At 39.2% G+C, this 21490-nt stretch overlaps 2 protein-coding genes across 3 annotated transcripts; one reads left to right on the top strand and one right to left on the bottom strand.

The window, feature by feature from the left end:
- The first annotated feature begins 2333 nt into the window (after positions 1-2333).
- tmem125b (transmembrane protein 125b) lies at positions 2334-4296 on the top strand. Its single transcript, XM_032532275.1, has 2 exons — positions 2334-2784; positions 2918-4296. The coding sequence occupies exon 2, from the start codon at positions 2960-2962 to the stop codon at positions 3623-3625; it is 666 nt and encodes a 221-aa protein (XP_032388166.1). The 5' UTR covers positions 2334-2784; positions 2918-2959; the 3' UTR covers positions 3626-4296.
- A 14433-nt stretch (positions 4297-18729) lies between these two features.
- LOC116699695 (protein shisa-like-2A) lies at positions 18730-20464 on the bottom strand. 2 transcript variants are annotated; one of them, XM_032532400.1, is made up of 3 exons: positions 20087-20464; positions 19219-19355; positions 18730-19018 (listed from the first exon to the last, which is right to left on the bottom strand). In XM_032532400.1, exons 1-3 carry the CDS (start codon positions 20266-20268, stop codon positions 18837-18839), a joined length of 501 nt encoding a protein of 166 aa, XP_032388291.1. In that variant the 5' UTR covers positions 20269-20464; the 3' UTR covers positions 18730-18836. The 2 variants fall into 2 exon arrangements, with proteins under 2 accessions (XP_032388291.1, XP_032388290.1); XM_032532399.1 differs by having other exon boundaries at positions 18730-19021; positions 20087-20462.
- Positions 20465-21490: the final 1026 nt, after the last annotated feature.

The raw sequence follows: 21490 nt of genomic DNA, 5'->3' as shown, positions 1-21490 counted from the left end.
AATCAAGACTAAAAGCCCTGCAAGAGTTGCCTAGCAACTGTGTTGCAGCGAAGGTTACAACATCGGTTGGTAGCAAAAACTAATAATTAGAGAAATTATTAAAATAAACTAACATGTCCATTAGTATGTAATACTAATGTGCCTCATGTTTTTATTTGACCACACAGTATCATTGGCGATACTAAAGTAACATGGTTATGTGTTGCCACCTTTTGATTGAATCATATTAACTGGGGACACACCAGTAACTACTTTAGAATTTCCCATAAAAGGAACCAGTACTCTGACTTAAACAAAAAAGGTGACCAGATATATCGATCTGCAACTGCCAATCCAACCCCACCCAATACTAATTCTGGTCGTTGTATTAAATCATGTCTTTGAGGGAGTTTGGATCAGGCTTTTATACAGCTTCATATATTTCATACAGAGTTATGGCATAAAAGCACAAACACATTCAAATTAAATTGTCTGGATGAAATAGTAGACTGTAGAAAAACAGGTAACAGCTACCATTCACCAATCATAAAATGTAGTGTATACTGTATAAGAATCAGACCGAAAGGCAGCAATCACATCCCCATTCCTGATAATTTCAAGGACCCACTGCAGGTAGATGAAACAGCATCATCACTCTGTACTAACCAAGAAAAACCATTGACAGATTTATTTGTTGAAGATCATATTTTGACATTTGGCTTTAGTTTACATTCGAAGGCTCAAAGATTGAAAAGCTGAATTGTACACTTACAAATATTGTCCACTAGGGGGAGAAAGTGCATTTTGAGCACATCAGATGAGATCGCATCATCATTCATAGGTGAGGATGGCACTGAGTTTGCTGTTATTTGTTTAGTAGTAAGTTCACTCTCTTGATGGTTTGCACTGTTTAATTCAGTTTAGTACAAAACTAGGAATATGCAAGCACTGGTTATAAAGTTACAAGAAGAGCAGTGGCTGAGGCTTTTGAGGTCTTTCAGTAAGCTTTTACAGAGAGTGGAAAATAACACTACTGTAATATCACAGCTGAGTTGACATTACCTTTCAGTCATAAGTGAAGGGAGCTCCACTGTTAAAAGCTACAATTTTGTTTAGTTCGATGATTCATTTCACTCAGTTCAGCGTTGGAATTTGGTGTTCATGATGACACATACACCACTACGCCTCCAAATAATACATAAAATTGTTGTGGCTACATGTTTCATTTACATCTTCTTAAGATTGTTGTCAGAAGAGCCAAAAGAGTAAATGCATTCAAAATGAGAATGTTACCAGATAAATATTTGCAGTTAAACATATAATGGGCTATACCATTTATCCCAATCTGAATTTTCAGTACTCTCAGTACAGGAAAAGCACATGTCTAACCTAAAACAATAACATTAACACAATGGCTCCATTTGATTTCGTTATATGAACTATAGCCAGGATCCAAGGTGTTGGCACTGGAACAAAAATGGAGCCATTATTATGGTAATCATATTAGTTGAACCTGTGTTTGACGGTCAAATTATCCAGTGTGAGAAAAGCCGGTTAACCAGCAACAGTTTGCCTCTTCAAGAGGATCAGCTTCTCAGGATGACTGGAAATAGGACTGCTATATTGGCTCTGTCCAGTTGTAAAACATCTGCCTACCAACACCTCTTAAGCTTAACGATTAACATGTCTCAGCTATTTCTTGGCTAGGCTCAATGATTTCCTGAAGTTTATGTTGGTTGCCAGTAAATATTTAGTACATAACCACCCGTAAAACCACAACTTGTGATATTTAAAAGACATATGACAATTGTATCAATCTCCTCATCTAAATCTCCTCCAAAAAGTGTTTCCCATAATGTCAAACTATTTCTTTAAAGTCAAGGCTAAATGTTTTGCAGAAATATTGTCTGCTATGGCAGCTATTAGCCTTCTGGAAAACACAGATCAGCAGGCCCATGTCAGTAAGTGTCTCATTGAGGAGAGACAGCGTTCACTGGGGCCTATCTACGAGGCTAAGAATAGGGTGTGAATGACACTATCCTTAGGATCACAGAAACTCCATTATCACAACACACTGACATCACTCAGCCCACACAGCAACGCAACACCCCTCCACGGCTCGCACACACCACCGTCCGCCTCCTGGAGCACAGTCATTGTGTTCAGCGATCAGCCTATTGTCTGTGTGGCGGAATGGTGGACAATGTCGCCAATCTCTGTCCAAACCATGATCCAAGACTGCTATTGTGACCCGTCTTTTACCTACTTAACCAGGCCAAGTAGTGTTCCCGTGTGATGAGAGGAGGACGGGGGTGGAGTGGGGGAGAGGGTTCATCTGTTCTGCCTGGCACTGGCAATCTGTAAGGCTAGTACTGTCACTGTGGTTCTGATGAGCAGAAATGTGGACAGGCTACATACACAACACTCACCCAGGATGTCAACTACATCATCACTTGTTTACATACAGTGAGTATTACGCAGTGGAAGTCCCTGCCACTCTGTGGCTGGGGTCCTTGCTGTTTTTCTGCCTCCAGCATGAAGTCAGGTTCATTCTACTATCTAGACTGAGAAGAATTTCATCCCTGAGAGCAACTTGAGCAAATTAAATCTACTACTTCACCATTGGAAAATTTCCCTTGATGTCGGATTGTTTCTAGGTGAAACACCCATGCTTTCTACAGAATGAAGCAACAAGACCAAACAACCATAGGCTCTTTTAAACTAACTACTGCAATGCTTTGACTAAGATCGTGTGATGAGACGCAGATTGATGGACAGCAACACATGATGCTCATCTAACACTAAGTGAGTAACTGTTTTCACAGAAGCTGAGATGAAGCACAGGATTTTTTGTGCTGTTAATACAACTACAGTTGTATTGTTATAATGACTAGAAAATTAACCGTTAAAACAATGTTTTTTTGCACATTCTTACAAGGTATCAGTCTGGTTTTGGACTGGCTGAGGTTTGACCATTGCCATGCCTGATATGCAGACCTTCTACCAGCCCTGGCGCACCATCCGTCACCCTGCAGGTCTCTACTTGGACCCCTCCTTGATGCAGCGACGTGTCCTGGAAGATCAAGTGGAACTGTGGTGGTTCAGAGAGCCACGCCACTCTCTGTTGTGCTACTGTGCCTCTGTGACCCTCATACTGGGGCTGGGCCTAGGTGGCGTAGGCCTCCTCTCCACCACCACCAGCCTGTCCGGGGAGTGGCGCCTCGGGGTGGGCACCATGCTCTGCCTCTTAGCCCTGGCTGTTCTGCTCAAGCAGCTCTTGAGCTCCGCCATCCAGGATATGAACTGTGTGCGAAGCTGGCGTCGGATTGACCAGCTGAAGAGTGGCGGGAGGGCTGACCCAGCACTGATGTTGGCTGTGGGACTGGCAGTGATGCTCAGTGGGACGGTGCTTCTCTGTGTGGCCACTATCGGTAGCCAAGCTCATGACAGCAAGGAGATGTTGGTGTCCGGCCTGGTGCTGATGGCTGCTGGGGCAGGCATGGCTATAGCTGTAGTGGGCTACAGTGTGTTCATCTACCTTAAAAGAAGAAGGGAGCAGAGGAGGAGGATGATGATGAGAATGAGCAGAGTAAGGAGGCTTGGGAGTCAAACTGTCAGGGTATCAATGTCTCGGGAGGACAAATGAGCCAGGCCAGGAGTGGGACATTGTCCAGCAGGACCAGCCTGATCTGAATGGACTAAATGGGCCATATCACAAACGGATCAAAGACTCCTTAAAAGCAAAGATTAAAACAATTTGTCAAGACATGTACAAAAAGGAAAACAAACTATTATTATTTGAGGAGAGCATCCGTAGCCTTTTTGTTTCCTTTAGCATAACTATGACGGCTGTTGAACATCATCAAAGTACTTGCAAAACGTTTGTAAAAGAACAACAGACTGCTGCTTTTACCAAAAGCTCAGTAATGGGATGACTGTCTGAATACACCATTTTGATACATCTGAGTGATTGTGGTTGAAAATAAAGACTTGGTAAGTGTTCACTTCAAATCAAAACATCCTTGTGTTGGATATCTTCTCTGCAAACATGGTATTTAATTAAAAATAGTAAATTGACCTAATCAATTTTTATCAACCTGCTATTAACACTTGCTTTTAGAAAGTTACTTGTACTTTGAGGTTGAAAAATCTTACCAGCTCAATCCACTTGAGCTGTATTAGTTTAGAAAAAGTAAGTGTTTGACCTTGGGGCATGCACACATCAGTCCTCTACACGCTAGAGGGTACATGTCACATCATACCCGCAACTGACCAGGTGGAGCTGGACCTCTTAAAGCTGGACCGAAACATCGCTTCAACGGCACTTGTGAAATTCTTGTGCTTGGCACACTCATTTGGTGAGTAAATGTGTTACCCTTGTGCAGACCGTTTTGTTTCTGTAAGTCAGCGCCAGTGTTTTGTGCTTGCTAGTAATGATGTGTGTAGTGTGAGTGTATTTGCTGGCATACACCGTGGCTTTCATTATTCTTTAAGGTCATCTTGTCCAGAATTTGTACATGGGTTGTGAGCCTATGTTGTTTTTTTTAAACTGTCCCCTTCCAGGCTCAGGCAGGTAGTGATCAATCCACACACTCCATAATCCCAGCAATAAAAGGTATTTTCACCTAATAAATGTGTTATCATTGCATGCCAAAGTAAAAGTACTTACATCACAGAAATTGGATTAAAACAAAAGAAAATGAATGTAAGAAAATCAAAATAAATCTATTTTGTAAATGTTAAAAAATAGTTCATCATTATAGCACATTTCATCATACAGAATATTTAGTGCATATTATGAATTTCAAATATTTGATGTAATTAGTATTTCTGGACTGTCTCTATAGATACGGTGGGTTCAATTTATAGTCCATCATACCCAGGATTACTGTTCCATTGATGTCTAGCCACATAAGTGAGTCATTTACCGTTAATCATTTACTATTTACCTTTTGTACTTCTGTGTTCACTTGTTCTTGTCCTAAAAAAAGTTCAATGATTAAAAGCTTGATAATTAGATTGTTGCAAGTATTTTGTATTTTCTATAGCTCTGGTATTTCAAGTCTGATACTGCAAATTAGTGTTTTTGTCTTCTATTTTGTTGGGTTTGATGCTAAAATTCTCTTTTCTTTCTTTTCAGATTTTTCAAAAAGACAAAAAGTTTCCTATGCAGTGGGCGTGTAAGTACTGCACATTTTGTACTGAAAAGACTGTCCTTAAAACATGGGTGCCACACTCGAATATCACCACTGCCATGCCTTCATAAGAAATGCCTGTGCACATTTAAATCTTTCATTGCACTCAAAGTCCACTTATCAACATGGCACACTCAAAAGGACCTGGGGAACCTAGGTAAAACTGCTTCACATTGTCAGCTTTGTGACTTTGTGAAGCCTTGCTCGGAAGCTGACTTGTTTACCGATTTGCGAAGACATTTGAAGCTGAAGCAAAAGGTTTCTTGTCCATATCAAGGCTTTTACTTTAAGAGCAATGTTTATTCAAGCTTTAATGCATATGAAAACAAAGAACATCAATACCACAATAAGATTGCATTCAAACCTGGAATTGTGTCACATAAAGAACTTGAGGAACCTCCACATCATGTAAATATTCAACGGGAGGATAGTGCCCCTGAAACTGATAAGGTTGAGTTTGAGGTTACTGAGCTCGGTGAAGATGTGGAGGACTTAGAGAGTCAGTTGGAACATAATGTAGCTGCTCTGTTTCTGAAAATGTCATCAATTCTTAACATCTCTGAAAATGCCCTGTAAGAAGTTATAGAGCAGATTAACCAAATGTCTGTGCTTTCACAGCCATTGTTGGTGATGAGTGAGATACAGTACAGGCCAAAGGTCTGGAACCACCTTCTCATTCAATGCATTTTCTTTATTTTCATGACTATTTACATTGTAGATTATCACTGAAGGCATCAAAATGAATGAACACATGTGGAAATTTGTACTTAAGAAAAACTGTGAAATAACTGAAAACCTGTCTTATATTCTACTTTCTTCAAAGTAACCACCCTTTGCTCTGATTACTGCTTTTTACACTTTTGGCATTCTCTTGATGAGCTTCAAGAGGTAGTCTCCTGAAATGGTTTCCCAACAGTCTTGAAAGAGTTCCCAGAGATGCTTAGCACTTGTTGGCCCATTTTTCCTTCACTCTGCAGTCCAGCTTACCCAAAACCATATATTTTTTTTAAGTAAGGTCAACCAATTACATTTACAGTGTATTCATTATGTTTCTGTTTTCTACCACCTGCTCAAATAACAATGTTGGCAAAGTGAGTATAAGAATAAAAAAATATGAAACTAATTTGCATTATAAAGAATTTATTCATAAAGTACATTTCCAATTAATTTATTTCAGACTATACATAAAAACACATTGACATACTGTTCACTATCTTACATTAGCATGGTAAGAACAGCAACTTCCAATAACTTACAAATGGATATACACACACAATGTGTTCATTTAAAACATATTGCAGATCGAATCTGTAATAGGAACAATTAATATTCTGCATTAAAGGAAAGATTGGAGATTATCTGGCAGGCAACATTTTGACTCCCCAGATCTTTGAGAAAATAGCTAAGAGAAATGTGGCATCTAATGAAGACCCAGTCCAGTCAAAACGTTGCCTGTCTCTTTGTCTTTTTTATTGTGACATCTAGAGTTTTGCCTATTCTGGTCTCACAATTGTTCAAATTATACAATATAATACAAACAGATTATTTGACTCTTTGAGTGGAACTTAGACTTCACAGATCATAGACACATGCAATATGTGAGAGGTTGCAAGTATGCAATGATTGATTAGGAAGTTACAAGCCAGAAAGGTGAGCAATCACTGTTTTGCTGTCAAAAGCTTCTTTAAATGGTCATTTTTTATCTCAGTTGGAAACCAGCTGTTTTTGATGAAGTCTCCCTTTATTTAATCACCCTATAGTAAATTGAAGATCATCATCGCTGTCTTCTATCCCTTCCTCCCCCTCTTCCTCTCTCTCTCTCTTTGCCCTGTCTTTCTCACTGGCCTGGATATAGTTATCCTCAATGAAGCCATCATCATCGTCATCCAGCCCTCTGGAATCCCTCCAACCACTCCCATTCTACCCACTACACTGTTAGGGAAGGATGGCTCATCCTGGCCATACTGGCTGACTCCATCAGCCTCTTGGAGCAGAGAGTGTCTGTAGCTAGCCAGGAAGCGATGGAAGAGGCGAAACTTAACAGACATCACGATGAGGAGTGAAATGGTGAGGACTGTGCCCAGACCTGCAGCCAGATAGGAATACGTCACCGACTTTGGGCTCTCGTCAGGATCGACTGCCCCTGTGAACACAGCCAGAAAACATTTATATTGCAAATACAGCACAGTACATGTAGCTATAAATAGCTACAGAGGTCAACATCAGTGCATTCAAATTATTTCCTGTTGCTGGAGTGTTATAGAGTTCAATGTTCCTCCAACCCACATGGTTGTAAATAGTTGGATGATGGTAAAGTTTGTTGCTTACTATAATTTTCAGTATCTGTAGTGTTGGTGTGATTGTCTTCTTCCATCAGAAGATGTCTTTGCGCGTCTTTTTGCCCCCCGACATCAGATATAGAAGCCTGATGTGCTTCTATGATAAAAGCGCCACAAAGAACAAACACCACAAAGGGGCTGCAGCTCCACCGGCCCATGTCTGCGTCCTGAGGGAAAAACCTAAAGAAATCCTCATTTAGTGATTACATCTACTGAAGAGCATAAGAGGGTGTTGTAAACATTTAGGTCATTTTGGGGTATAATATTTCCCTTTGGTGTTACAATCCCTTAGTTTAGCAAGAAATAAATGTTATGTAGGGAAACACAAGGAGGGAAATTTGCACAAAACAAATACACAACTATGGATGAAACATATAGATGATCATGATAATGAGAAGGTGATTTTGTCCCACATCTCTTACTTTGCATTCAGAAGGGATCTTTTCAAATCCAGTATGGAGAGGATAAATCAAAGAAACCAATATCTCTCAGTGTACATATGGGATTGGCAGTGTTGTTTATAGACAGACATTAAAAAATGTGAATCCCTCCTTTAATGTATGGCTGATGATGAGACTTCCTGACACCTGCAGTTTTATATTTCATGGCCATTACACTCTTGTTCCAATGTCTTGAGACTGTCTATAAATTTAAAACTGACACTGGATTATTAGAGGGTTAACATTATCTAAATGTTCAAAGCATGTTCAGATCTGATCGGACGTATTGGAGATCTATTACATTCTAATTTGTATTTCCTGTTTTAAGATTTGATTCAAAAAGCTAATGATGTGTTTTCAACCAATCCAATAAACACCTCTCTTGTGGCTCAGGAAAGAGCCTTTTCACAGATTTGACCTGAACAAAAACACCTCTTTTCACTCAGAAACACAGAGTCTCATAGTCTTGCCAGCTCATGGGCAATGTTTATGATTATAGTCCTGAACCGCTAGCTAAGTAACTTTAAATACACATACAGTATGTTACATGGATGTCAATACTTGGTCCAGATAGAAGAAATGTAGTATATCCATTTTTTATATTTTGGCTGAAACATTCAATTTGAGGCAGCAGTACAAAGGTAATATACAGGATACAGAGGCACATATAGTACTGAAAAATGTACACAGTTTACAACAACAACAACAACACACACACACAAACACACCCACACACACACAATGTCTAAAATGACTTACCTGAATAAAATAGGATAAATGACAGAGTGTATGTCTTTTAGCTGCTGTTTTTGTCTTCCTGCTCCTTCTGAGGAAATAATGGGACTTGCTGGGCAAAGGTTGCTGGACATACCATAATACCATCCTACCTGCACCACGCTCTTAAGACAGAGATGTTAATAAGTAACTCTATTAGGTTTGTCATCCATTTCTTCTCCTAATTTCTTTTTCACTCACCATTCCAGTTAGAAGTGAATGCAACAATGTTTTTATTTTCATTCAGTATGTTTATTGTGAGTAATAGCATAATAATCTTATATCCACAATCTACCCTTTAAAATTAGAAGTAGTTAAAAAATGTAATGACAAGGACAAAGAAAGCCTTTGGCTAAACGGTTGCATCTGTGCTCTGAGGCCAGATAGTGTCACTGTAATCACATACGATGCGTGAAACAAAAGCACTCCACCGAGTTTATGTGCTGACATATGTTAATGGAGGGCATCTGCATCAATTTACAATTTGTTAAGGGATTTTACATAAGATCATTGAGATGATAAAACCCAGGCTTTACATTGCGTCAGTGGATTTTTCTCTCATAGAAAGATTTTTTTTCTTTCTTCAACCACCTCCCACTAATCATAAGTCTTTCATTAGTGGTGCTGGGAGAAGGGCTGGTTGAATAGCGCTGCCATGATTCCAGGTGTACTTGGTCTGATTCATTATTAGTGCATATTCAGCTATCATCTTTTTGCCCGTGGGAGGAAGTCTTCACAAAACCTGTGGTACTTACAATCTTAACATCTCATTTTACACACTTGTCTTTACCAAGAACAGAGCAGTGATTCACGAGGGATGTCTATAATCACAGTAAAGTGGTGTAGTGATCATTTAGAAAAACACCAGCTTTTTTATGCTTTTAATCACCTTGGCAACATAGCTAAAATTCTCTATTTCTTTTTCTGTCCACAGCTTATGCAGAGAACCCAATTCATGCATCTGTTTCAGACTTGATTACTGTATTGTTACATTTTGTTGTCAGGCCTGACGCACTCTCGCAAAAAGATCCTGAAACTGATCTTCGTTAAAAGTCGGACTACCCTCCCCTCTGCAAAAAAAAAAATAATGATAACAATTTGTGCATGGTCCCTCAGTCCTTAGTTTTCTATTTACTAGATGTACGAACGAAAGTGACGTCTTCAAAATCAGCATTTCTTAAACTGTGTACATTGCTTAAGAAACCTAAGTTTCAACCTGTGACATTTAATAAATTCCTGCAAAGTTCAAGTGAAATTGATTTCCAGTAGTCCATTCACTAAAAGTTACATATTTTCCAGTAAGATGAATGAGATTTTAAATTCAAGTCATTCTATCAAGTATCAATCGTTTTTTCTTGAAAGCATAAACTGCTTAAGACACATACACACATCTGCCAGTATATATCGTATTAAATCTTATAATATCTCATTGTAGTCTTGTGCAAAGGTTCCTTTTAAACAGGCAGAGATATTTTGAAATAAGCGTGATCACAGCAGTAGTGTCAAGAATTAAATTGCTCATTAAAATAGATAAAAGCACATCTATTTATCATATCCCACTCTTTGTAATCTGCCCCCACGCTGCCTACGTTCTCATGTGTTTACTTTGTCTTCTTTTTCTATGATTTATTTTCAATTCAGAACACTTTACTTGTCCCCAGGGGACAACTGCCATAGTGAAAGCGTAGGAGATGTGGATCTTGGGCTGTGTTTTGTATGATGTATTGTATTTATACTGTCTGCAAAGCAAATTGCCCCTTAGGGACAGTAACGTTTTAATCTTGAATCTGTCAGGATGTCAAAAAAATTCATCCATGATTTTTACTTATTTTACTGAATAATCAAATCACATTTGTGTCATTATGGATAGTTGTTGACAATCCATAACCCAACCAGGATCAACCCTGCCATGTCACAACAGACATCTGTAAAGAGCTTAACCCTCGTGTTGTCCTGGGGTCATTCTGACCCCAAAGGAAATCTTTTGCCATCAAAATATGTTTTTTATTCATCAAATGTTCTGAAAATAATGGTTATTGTTTACTACTATGCTCTTAATGATAACAATAAATTTGATGTAAATTGATTGTATTATGGGTGTTTTACAGAATTTCATAACTTCTGTTGTCCTTTGGGGTCAAAAAGACCCCGCAGCACAAAGTGGTTCAATGATCATGGATGTTTGATGAGTGGGGTCAAGCAATGGTTATGACAACAACAAAACAACACAACAGGTCTTTTCTGACAGGTGCTGGGCCATTTCACAGTTTAGTCTGAGAGAGACAGGCAGCACAATGAGGAGGCAGAAGCTCTATACTGTACGGGAGGCTTGCGAGATTTTTGTTAATATGAAAGAAAAGACAGACGACGAGGACAATGCTGATCATAATGAGGAGGAGCAATCAACTGATGAGGAGGAAAATATTGATGAGGTGATAGATCCAACACACAGACCGCATGCTGCTTTTTCCTCTGAAAAAGCCCAAACATTGCCTGCTGCAGAAATGGAAGATGAGTGTGAATTGGAGGAAATTGATGAAGTTGATGATGAGGTAGAACCTAAAGCTGCTATAGAAGAAGTATCAGATGTGCAGCAGTGCATCTGTTATGATGAAGATAAAGAATCAGCGGATGAGGTAGAATCCAAAGCTGGAATAGTGGAAGTGTCAGCAGTGGACGACTGCATCTATTATGATGAAGATACAAAATCAACTGATGAGAAAGAATCAGTGAGGAAGAGGACCCAGCTGAGATAGAAGAATATTTCCAGTCAAAGCGCCTGGATAGCTCAGTTGGTAGAGCGGGTGCCCATATACAGCATAGAGGTTTACTCCTTGACGCAGCGGGCCCAGGTTTGACTCTGACTTGTGGCCCTTTGCTTCATGTCATTTCCCCCTCTCTCCCCTTTCATGTCTTCAGCTGTCCTGTCAATAAAGGCCTAAAAAATGCCCCAAAAATAATTTCAAACAAGATAAAAAAGGACAAAACCCTGATCTGGTCTTCCATTTCTCCCAGTGACGGATGATGCATGTTGACAGCAGAGAGAGAAACAAGCCACCATATCCTCCAATGGAGGACATAGGTCCATTTGACCTATCTTATTGGCCTTAAATTTCAAATGAAATAAAAAAAAATGGTGTTAATGTGTTTGAAGGAAGTTGTCATTAAAGACTTAATACAGAACTAGGTGAAGTATCCACCAAATATTATTTAAATAAAAGTAAAACCAGATGGGGTCATTTTGACCCCAGAGAACAACAGGTGTGTTTATTGTGTAATTATGGGCTGTAATTAAAATAATTTAAACGATTCAAAAACAGCATCCTCACTAAACTTTGACCTATACCACTCCGTGCTAAGTCAAATAGTCAAAATAATGTTAGATTAAAAAATAATTCATAGTTTCATTTTATTTTTTTACTCAAAAACAGGGTATACCTTAATGTTAACAAGGTCTATTGGCTCTAAATTCCAAAACAAATGGAAAAATATATAGTAGTGTGTTGAACTGAAGAAAGACGAAAGGTAGAATTGATTGACAATTCATACTGTATACTTTAAATAACAGTCAAACCAGGTGGGGTCATTTCAACCCCAGAGGAAAAAAGGTGTAAAGCATTCGGGAGGACATTTTGAGGGTTAATTGATTAGTGTGCACATTTTGCACTTGGCCATTTCCACTTTTACAGTTAGTTCTCATCATCACTCTAATACATTAAAATGGTTTCTTATTAGGCAAGGGAGTGCAGCTTTATCTCTAAAGCACATTTCAGCAAATAGGAAATTCAAAATGCTTTACATCAGAATCAGAATCAGAATCAGAATCAGCTTTATTTGCCAGGTATGAGGACACATACGAGGAATTTGTCTTTGGAGCATTGTTACTCACACTGTGCTTACACATACATATCAACCAAAACAGAAATATACACACTAATATATACACAATATATACATACTCTAAACAGAAACAATATAGAGGCATGAGTGCAATGAAATGATCAATACAATTATTTAAATGTGCGTAGTGCAAGGGTACTGGGATAAAATAGTATTATGTTATTATATTACAATATGAACAGTATGAACAGTATGAACATATGAACAGTTCTGAAAAATACGAAATGAGAATGATGAATAGATAATGAAATATGTAATTGAGATGTGAGAGTGGGAATGATGAGTAATACTAAATAAGTGGAATAATACAGGTGCTGTATAGACAGTGTTACAGTGTTATTGACCAGAACTGAACCTGACACTGTGGGTCAGAAGTCAGCTGTTCATCAGAGAGATGGCTTGTGGGTAGAAACTGTTCCTGAATCTGTTGGTTTTGGCGAACAGTGCTCTGTAGCGCCTACCAGAGGGGAGAAGCTGGAACAGGTTGTGTCCGGGGTGAGATGGGTCTGTAGTGATGGTTCCTGCCCGTTTCCTGACTCTGGAGGTGTATAAGTCATGGACGGAGGGCAGGTTGGCACAGATGATCCTTTCTGCAGTCCTAACTGTCCGTTGTAGTCTGCTCCTGTCATTTTTGGTGGCAGATCCAAACCAGACAGTGATGGACGTGCAGAGGACAGACTGGATGATGGCTGTGTAGAAGTGGCCCAGCAGCTCCTTAGGCAGGTTGAGCTTCCTGAGCTGGCGCAGGAAGTAGAGTCTCTGCTGGGCCTTTTTAATGATGGTGACTGTGTTGGGCTCCCACTTCAGGTCCTGGGATATAGTGGATCCCAGAAACCTGAAGGATTCCACAGCAGACACAGGGCTGTTGAGTATGGTGATGGTTGGGAAGAGTGGGGGATCTCTTCCTGAAGTCCACTTTTATCTCACTTTCATTTCATTCAATTAGCCCGGTTTCACACTGGGAACTATCCATTATGAAGGTAGAAGGGATTAGATTATGCATTTGATGTGTCTGTATTAAATTCTTTATTTTACACAAGAAAATAAGGCCAATGCTTATTAAAATGATCAAAGCAGCTTTGGTGTCACTGTGTGATTTAAAGTCTCACTGACTGTACAAAAGATTCCTATTTCTCTTTTCTTTACTTTTTTTTAATACATTTTTATTAACAAATAAAATTACAAACGTTCAGATGCCACAACTCAAAACATAAAAGTTATAGGAAAGAAATTGCGACCCATGTAACATAAGATCAGGTAACAACGGTATTAAATACGATATAAACAAAACCATGAAGTGAACAGTGTAATGATAATAAAGGAAATATAAAGTAAATAATAATGTGACTGATTTGCAAACCACGTATATAGCATATTGACAACAGATTGACAGATGTTCTCAATTAAATTGATTGAAGTACATATCAGAAATAGTTATAGCTTTCTTATTTGTTCCTAACTTAAGAGACTCAAAACATATGTCAATTTCAATTTGGAATTGTTTAAAGCAAGGTCTTGAATTGGAAAACTTTTGATTTATGAATATGAAACTTCCCTAATAAAATAAAAAGATTAGCAATATTACATATATTTCAATCTTTACATTCAAAATATGTAATAATATGTCTCCCTTCAAGTGTGATTCTATGTGTTTTTCGAAACTTTTCCAAGATGTCATGCAAAATGAACAACCATAAAAAGATCAGTTGACGATTCTTGCTCGGTCTTGCAAAAACTGCAATAATTGTCAACTGGCATGAATTTTGAGATAAACAAGTTTGTATTGTACTTTTATGCAATATTTTCAAATGTGATTTCCTCACTTTGTTTGAGATACAATATCTAAAAGGAACAAGCCGTGCCCTATGCCAGTTAACATCATTAAAATAAGAATTCCAGAAAATTTCCAACGAGATGTTATTTCTTTAAATTTAGAAAGCATTTTCTGATGTGCTTATTAGTACAATTCCTGCTTATAATATCATCCCTATTTCTCTTATTCTGAGATTTGCTTTTCACACCTACCTCACTTCCTGTACCTTATTTCCTTTCCTCCCCTGTCTTCATCAATAGATTCTCCAACCCATGTGCGTCTGTGTCTGTCCGTTCTGTTTGTTATACATCATTTGCCTCATTCAGTTTTACTAAAATAAATCTTCTGTTGAATGGACCAAACTTCTCTGTGGCTCAACTCATGCATTCTGACCGATCCTCACGACCTCAAAAACTGAACCCTCCTTTACACTGACCCATCTGATCTTTTCGTCTTCAACTGACATGTGACAGTGGCTTTAAAGCAAAGAGTTGCTCAGCTGGATTTGTGTAATATCAACACAACCGCCACCAGTTTAGCTGGGGAGACAACCTAAAGATAAACCAATAAAACAGCAAATATTTTTACAAAACACGTGCGGCTTTATTCGCAGCAGTCTTTAAGTCATGATTTTCTTATGTTAATAATAGAATAAAAGCCACAATTAGCAGTTTCCATGTTATTTTAAGGATAATGTAAATCTGAGTCAAGTACATCAAAATCCTGGTAAAATTCACTTCAAACACATAGTATGAGCTGGAATGTATGAATTTCCATTACATGACAGCATCACTGCATAATTAGGTTTTATCTTTTGATTCAGCTTTTATTGATTCTCTTTCAAGAAGGGTGTCAAATTATATGCACATCCAGGGAATGGGTTTGAAAGATGGCAAACAAACATAATATACAAAAAGAGACTGAGCCCTCAGCCTTGTTTTCCACTAACATTCACTGAAATAAACAATTGATTACCAAGCACAGCTTTGTGCTGACATTTACTAATGAAACATTGAATTCATCAACCTACTGCAATGAGATTACAACATGAAACAACTTTCCCCAAAATGCCAGCCTAGTTTTATAAAGTTACTTGTAACCCATTATAGCAACGTTAAATGGCTGTTCTACTTTGCTTTAAGGTTCATAACTTTAACAAGAAATAACAGACGTGACAGTTACCTTTAAAAATTGAGGTCTCTCTCCATAAAACAATTACAAAAGTAAAATGTATTCAACACAAGGCATGACTTTTTGCATTAATCTATAAATACTTAAGCTACCGTTCTGAGTTACAAAAACAAGGGCACAAAGTGATAAGAAGAAATTGGCTATCCAGTAGATACAGAAGCGGGCCACAAGGATGCAGCTTGGTGATCTCTTATGTCGGCCTTTCTACATAGAGTAACAATGCAAAGTGATCAAAACTCTTTAGACAAAAGCTAAAAGGCTGGTGCAACATTTAACATGTTACCTGCTCCTCAGATCTCTGCAGGGTAAATCCAGACAGCCAGCCGTCCAATCTGAGTTTTCTGTTGCACAACTAAAACAAACTTTGAACGTACACATTCCACCAAAACATGTTCCAGACCCTCCTCCCCAGCTCCACTGAGGGAAATTTGCACAAGCGAGCGTATCAGTTTCTGTTACCATTACTATGAAAAGTTTTGAATGTAACATAATCCAAATGTCGTGACTTTGATAGCCACATACCCTTAGTCTACAGTAATTTATTTCTCACTCAAAAGTAATAAAAGGATAGATCTACTTGTTTTGTTTTTTTTAAATAGTACCCAACATACCGAAGTCAGACTTGAAAATAGAATAATAGAACGTATGTCTTAGGTTGGTCAGTTTGGAATCATTGAAATAAAGGGACTTAGCTCTGTCAAAGCTTTGTGTTTGTCCTGAAAAACTCCATCCTTGTACTCATGTTCACAGTGTATCAGTAGCCTTTAAACTAGTAGGTTGGTAATGTCCATCATGCTGTTTGCGGGCCATGTAAAAACTCACTGAAAATGAAGGAGCATAAGATGTTCTTTTCAACACTCAGCAAACCTGTTCTTACCTACACATGAACCACAACATTACACTGAATCTCCTCAGAATGAGATGGGCAGCTCAGCTGTTTTTCTACAGTTTCAACCAGCACCACTGTCTCAGAGGCTGCCTGTGCATCACACACCATGCCTTCACAGCAAAAAGGTACATTTGAATTGTCTTTAATTGGACCATATGATTGTTACAGAAATTATAAATATAAAATCTTTTTCTCATCTGCAATCTCTATAGTTAAGTGGGAGTTAAGACCAAAAGCTAAGCTAACCAGGCTGCGTTGGTGGGGGCTTTTGGCTTAAAGGCATAATGAGTAGGATTTGTTGGTTGCGGTTTGTAAACGCAACATTCAAAGTTGGCACGACCTCTTCAGCTCAATGATAGTTATGGTGCGCGCTATATTTTTTGGCACTGTGTACTCCATTTTTCGTTGCTCTGTCTTGGATGGGTGGTGACAATCTGGCCCCTGGCTGGCTCCCAGAACCGTCCCCAACACAGTAAAGTAAGAAAATCCGGTCAGAGGGCAGGGTCACTGCTGATACAGACACTGCCACACACTTCTAGTGGCTCATAAGTAATGATTGAGAGAGATTAGTTTTGTATGAGTCTTTACATTGTTTTTTTTAGGAAATCCTGCTTATTGTCTCTTTCAGATGAGCTATGAAATATAGTCGAGAAAGTCTAGTTTGAGCAGCAGATGTGGGAATTTACAACTCAGATATTATGACAGTGGCCATTCTTATCTTTAATCACATAATCTTTAGAAATATAGTGTCCTTGTTGTGAAGTAATCTTCATAAGATTCAGTGTTCATGTATATGTTTATTATTCCCTGTTGCGACTACGATTATCTTGAGAGCACCATCCCTGTAAAGAGCAAAGTGTACAACCATTTGCAATAAGTAGTCAATTCATACCAGCTGGGGACCTTTGTCACAACCCTCTCTCTATTTCCCTGTCTGCCGCTTCACTGGCAGCTGTCAATTACTGTGGAGGCAAAACTGCCAAAATGCATCTTTTAAAAAGAAAAGTCAGTTCCTTGATGTGTCTCTGGCTGTAATTGGTCATGGTTAAAATATAAAAGAAACAGCTCTGAGTGTTGGTAGGAGACAGACTGACCTTGAGGGAAAAAAGCATGATTACAAGAGGTTTTGTCATCTTAAGCACTTGAATTAATTACCAGCATTGTCATTTTTCTGGTCTCATCAGCTTCCAATCCCTGAGTAAAATGTAGCAGATGTGGTCAGAGGTTTACAGCACCCTACTTCACCAGGGTGTGTCCCAGACTCTGCTGTTGTCTTGGTTTGTCAGACTCACACATGAAACTGTGCATCCTGAGTATAAACTAGGTCTTAAAAGTGCTCTAAGTGTGTGTTCACGGGACGGGCAGCTAGCAGATAGTGAGGAGATGTTTGCTATATGTGACAAAAAATGTGTTAGCCAAAAAAACATGTGACATCGCTTAAAGCACCTTTAACAGTCCTATGTCCTCAGGCCCCTTTAAAGGTCAAATGGCATGAAACTTTCACTTCATGAGGTTTTTTTAACATTAATATGCGTTCTCCAGCCTATGGTCCCCCAAAGGCTAGAAATGGCGATAGGTGTAAATCGAGCCCTGGGTATCCTGCTCTGCCTCAGAGAAAATGAAAGCTCAGATGGGCCGATCTGGAATTGTTTACCTCCCCTTTCTCTGCTTTGCCAACCCAGAGAATTTGGCCCACCCATGAGACAGTCGTGGCTTTTAAATGTGCAAAGTGGGAGTTGGTCAAGGCCACCCCCCCCCCCCCCCCCCCCCCCCCCCCGCCCCCTCTTCCTTAAAAGCTACAGACTCAGAAATGGCACATCTTAAGGAAAGCTCATTGTGGACTGGCTCTAGTGGCTGTAGTTCTGCACCAAGGCGGAATTTCGAGAAAGAGACTTCAGATATTTTACTAGAGGACTCCTAACGTTTATACACAAGTACCCAATGAGCACCATCTCATGGGACCTTTAATAATTTAATAAGCCTTAATAATTCAACAAGGCTTTGGCTTTCTTGAGGCCACTTAATCACCTTATGTGCCAAGAAGATGGTGGATAATTCATTCCATCTGTATGCTCTTAATTACTGCTGCAAGATGCTGAAACACATTTAGTGTCTGAAGAAATTGAATGCATGTTTTTGAGAGCTTTCATTGTGTACACTTGCGCAATTTTGATTCAAAGCTGTCAGAGTGTTTTTTTAGCTTGTATTATTTGTCCCAGCAGTCCCCTGGTAGCACATTCTACCTTCAGGCACACTGACTCTCTTGATTTCTGGACTGCTGGCCTCATTTTTTTTAACAATAAGTCTCTCCGCCGCCTACGAAGGATTTTCCACTTTCAGGCCGGAGGCGGTAGCTGTGAAACACCTCTGGAACAGGAGCTCGGGGTCTGGCGGCTGGTTGTCACAATCCAGTTTCCTGCTCATGAAATGTTTCCTGAATCCCTGCGGACCAGAGACGCAGGTTGCTCTCCCATGAATGGGTCCTTCATTGGGATCTCCTGCTGAAAAGCACACAGACAATAGTTCAATTGCTCATTGTTCAAAATTACAGCATCTACTATGCGCATGGACCAAACACAAAACAATCTCATTTAAATGTAAAACTTGATAATTCCAGCAAGTAAGAGGAAAAATTTAAATAAAACTAAGTAACACCTGTTATCATAGTACACATACAGTAAGAGAGTCACATAATAACCTGGCGTTCTGAGGGGTAGGCCGTTGTCAAGACAACTGGGCTTGGTGGCAATGAAAAGGTAGCAGAGGACACACACAGTGATGAGGAAGGCAAGGAGGACCACTGCTGCAATGGATAGACCAACCAGAGCGCCGATACTGAGAGGAGAGGAGAGGAGAGGAGAGGAGAGGAGACAGGATGATGAGTAGGATGGAAGAGGGAAGATCAAATATTGAAAGAAAAAATTCAAATTAAGGATATGCGGTGATATATTGCATTAAAGTATAAATGAAGTACTGAGAACTTTGATCATAATAGTAAGATTGTTTTCAACTATGGAAAAATATTATCCACAAATGAAATAAATAAAAATATATAGGCTTATCTTTTATTACTGTTGTAGCAAAGGATAAGCCTATATATTGATCCCCAGAAGAGAAATGCAAGTGTTGCACCAACATAAGGATCGAAATAAATACATAAAAATAGAGAAAGATAATAAGAAGTAGATCAAATAAAAAAAACTATACAAGAGCAGGGATACACAGTGTAAGTGCAAAGCCCTCCAGCATTAGTGGTAATTTGATTTTTTTTGTCAAGCTGAGTCACAGAGTGTCTCTGGGTTTAAGCAGAAGCTGCTGCCCACATTTCATAACAACGCACACAGTGAAACGCTCATCTGTTGATCATGAAGGAACATGACTGCATTACCAACATGTTAAGAATGGGAAGGACTCACAAATGAGTGACTTGATAATTTTTTGGGGTGTTTTTTTTTTTAGAGAGAGAGAGGAAGAGAAAGAGAAAGAGAGAGAGAGAGAGAGAGAGAGAGAGATGACTACTAATAAAAAGAGAAAAAATACTTTTGCTAAATGGAAATTGCCCTCACCTCAGCCACCACATGTATCCGTACTCATACGGGAAAAAACTGTTGGGATCGTCACAGCAATACTTGACATCATTAAATCCGCAGCAGTAGACAGCGGCAACGGCATTGCCCGGTCTGGGGCATGAGAATCCGTCCACAAACACACCGTCAGCGCTGTAGAAACTGCTGCATTCAGCGCTCATGATGCAGCACGCGAATGAATGCAGAAAAGAAAAAAAACACTTCTTATCCGTTGATTAAGATGAGAAGTTTCCTGCATCCTCAGTGTAAGGTGCTGTGAGACGTTTCGTGTGTGAGTGAACATGCAGAAGGACGGTGGTGGAATATTTTGAATCTGAAGAAAACTATCTCTCTCTCTCTCTCTCTCTCTCTCTCTCTCTCTCTCTCCTCTCTCTCTCTCTCAATCGCTCTCTCTCTCGCTCTGTCTCTCTCTCTCTCAGACACACACAGGATTACTTAAACTGCATTAGTTTTTGGACAATTTAATCTTATTAGTCTTTGACATTTTAGCGTTGCCATGTAGTTACACACTATAACACGGTGAGGTAAGGTTGTAGAAAGCATGTCTGCACCATCTCTTCACTTATTATTCCCTGGTAGTCTACTCAGTTAAATACAGTGTCCATTAAATTATGTGGGATTTTCTCAGGAATTAGAACTGTAAGTCTTGAGTTTTGATTTTATGCTTGCACATATTGTTAAAGCAAACCAATCTAAATTCAGTGGAAGTAATTTCTCAACGCCTCTTTCATTACAGTGGCCAATGCAATGTTGGTGGACACAAATTATAGGCTGTACATTAGGTTTAGAGTCTCATGGCAGCTAATAGAGCTGTGGTCAGCACAGTACCCCTCTCACTCTTTTTTATTTTCTCTCTTTAAGAGTTACATAATCCAGAGCTGTTGCCCATACACTGTAATTAATGAAGATGTAGTCTAAGTATTAGGACTAATAGTCATTTTATCTGGTGCTTGTGGGAGGAATGCAGTGAAGGCCTGCATGTACTCTTGACCTACTAGTATAGGGTTTTATAGGCTATGATGAAAACAGAGAATGGTGAGACTTTGAAGCATGACTTGACCCGTGGTGTGGTGCAGTGCTGGTACATGCTGATGTGGCAATAAGACATATAAGCACCACTTCTAATCCAGTCAATACTGTGGACTCTTTCTGCCTTCCAACCTCCATCACCTCCCAGGGCATTAAACAGCTCCCTCATTAAAAAGACATTTCTCCTGCAGCCGCTGAATAAATGTAACCTACCAAAAACAATGATGTTGATCTTCTTCAATGCCATCATCGAGTCCATCCACAACTCCTCCATCACCATCTGTATGTGCTGTTGCCGAGACAAGGGCAAAGGCAGACTGCAGTGTATCATCCTCTCCGTTCAAAAAGGTGATT

Source organism: Etheostoma spectabile, chromosome 12 (genome assembly GCF_008692095.1).
Source record: "Etheostoma spectabile isolate EspeVRDwgs_2016 chromosome 12, UIUC_Espe_1.0, whole genome shotgun sequence".
Lineage (NCBI taxonomy): Eukaryota > Metazoa > Chordata > Actinopteri > Perciformes > Percidae > Etheostoma > Etheostoma spectabile.
The sequence above is the reverse complement of the archived record's forward strand: the minus strand, read 5'-3'. Positions and strand labels throughout refer to the sequence as shown.

Excerpts from the sequence above, each read along its gene's own strand:
- tmem125b (XM_032532275.1), top strand. The coding sequence starts at position 2,960 with ATGCCTGATATGCAGACCTTCTACCAGCCCTGGCGCACCATCCGTCAC.
- LOC116699695 (XM_032532399.1), bottom strand. The coding sequence starts at position 20,268 with ATGAGCGCTGAATGCAGCAGTTTCTACAGCGCTGACGGTGTGTTTGTG. Across the intron at positions 19,356-20,086 it reads GGATACATGTGGTGGCTGAG|TATCGGCGCTCTGGTTGGTC; the intron begins GTGAGGGCAATT and ends CTCTCCTCTCAG. Across the intron at positions 19,022-19,218 it reads CCTACCCCTCAGAACGCCAG|CAGGAGATCCCAATGAAGGA; the intron begins GTTATTATGTGA and ends TGTGCTTTTCAG.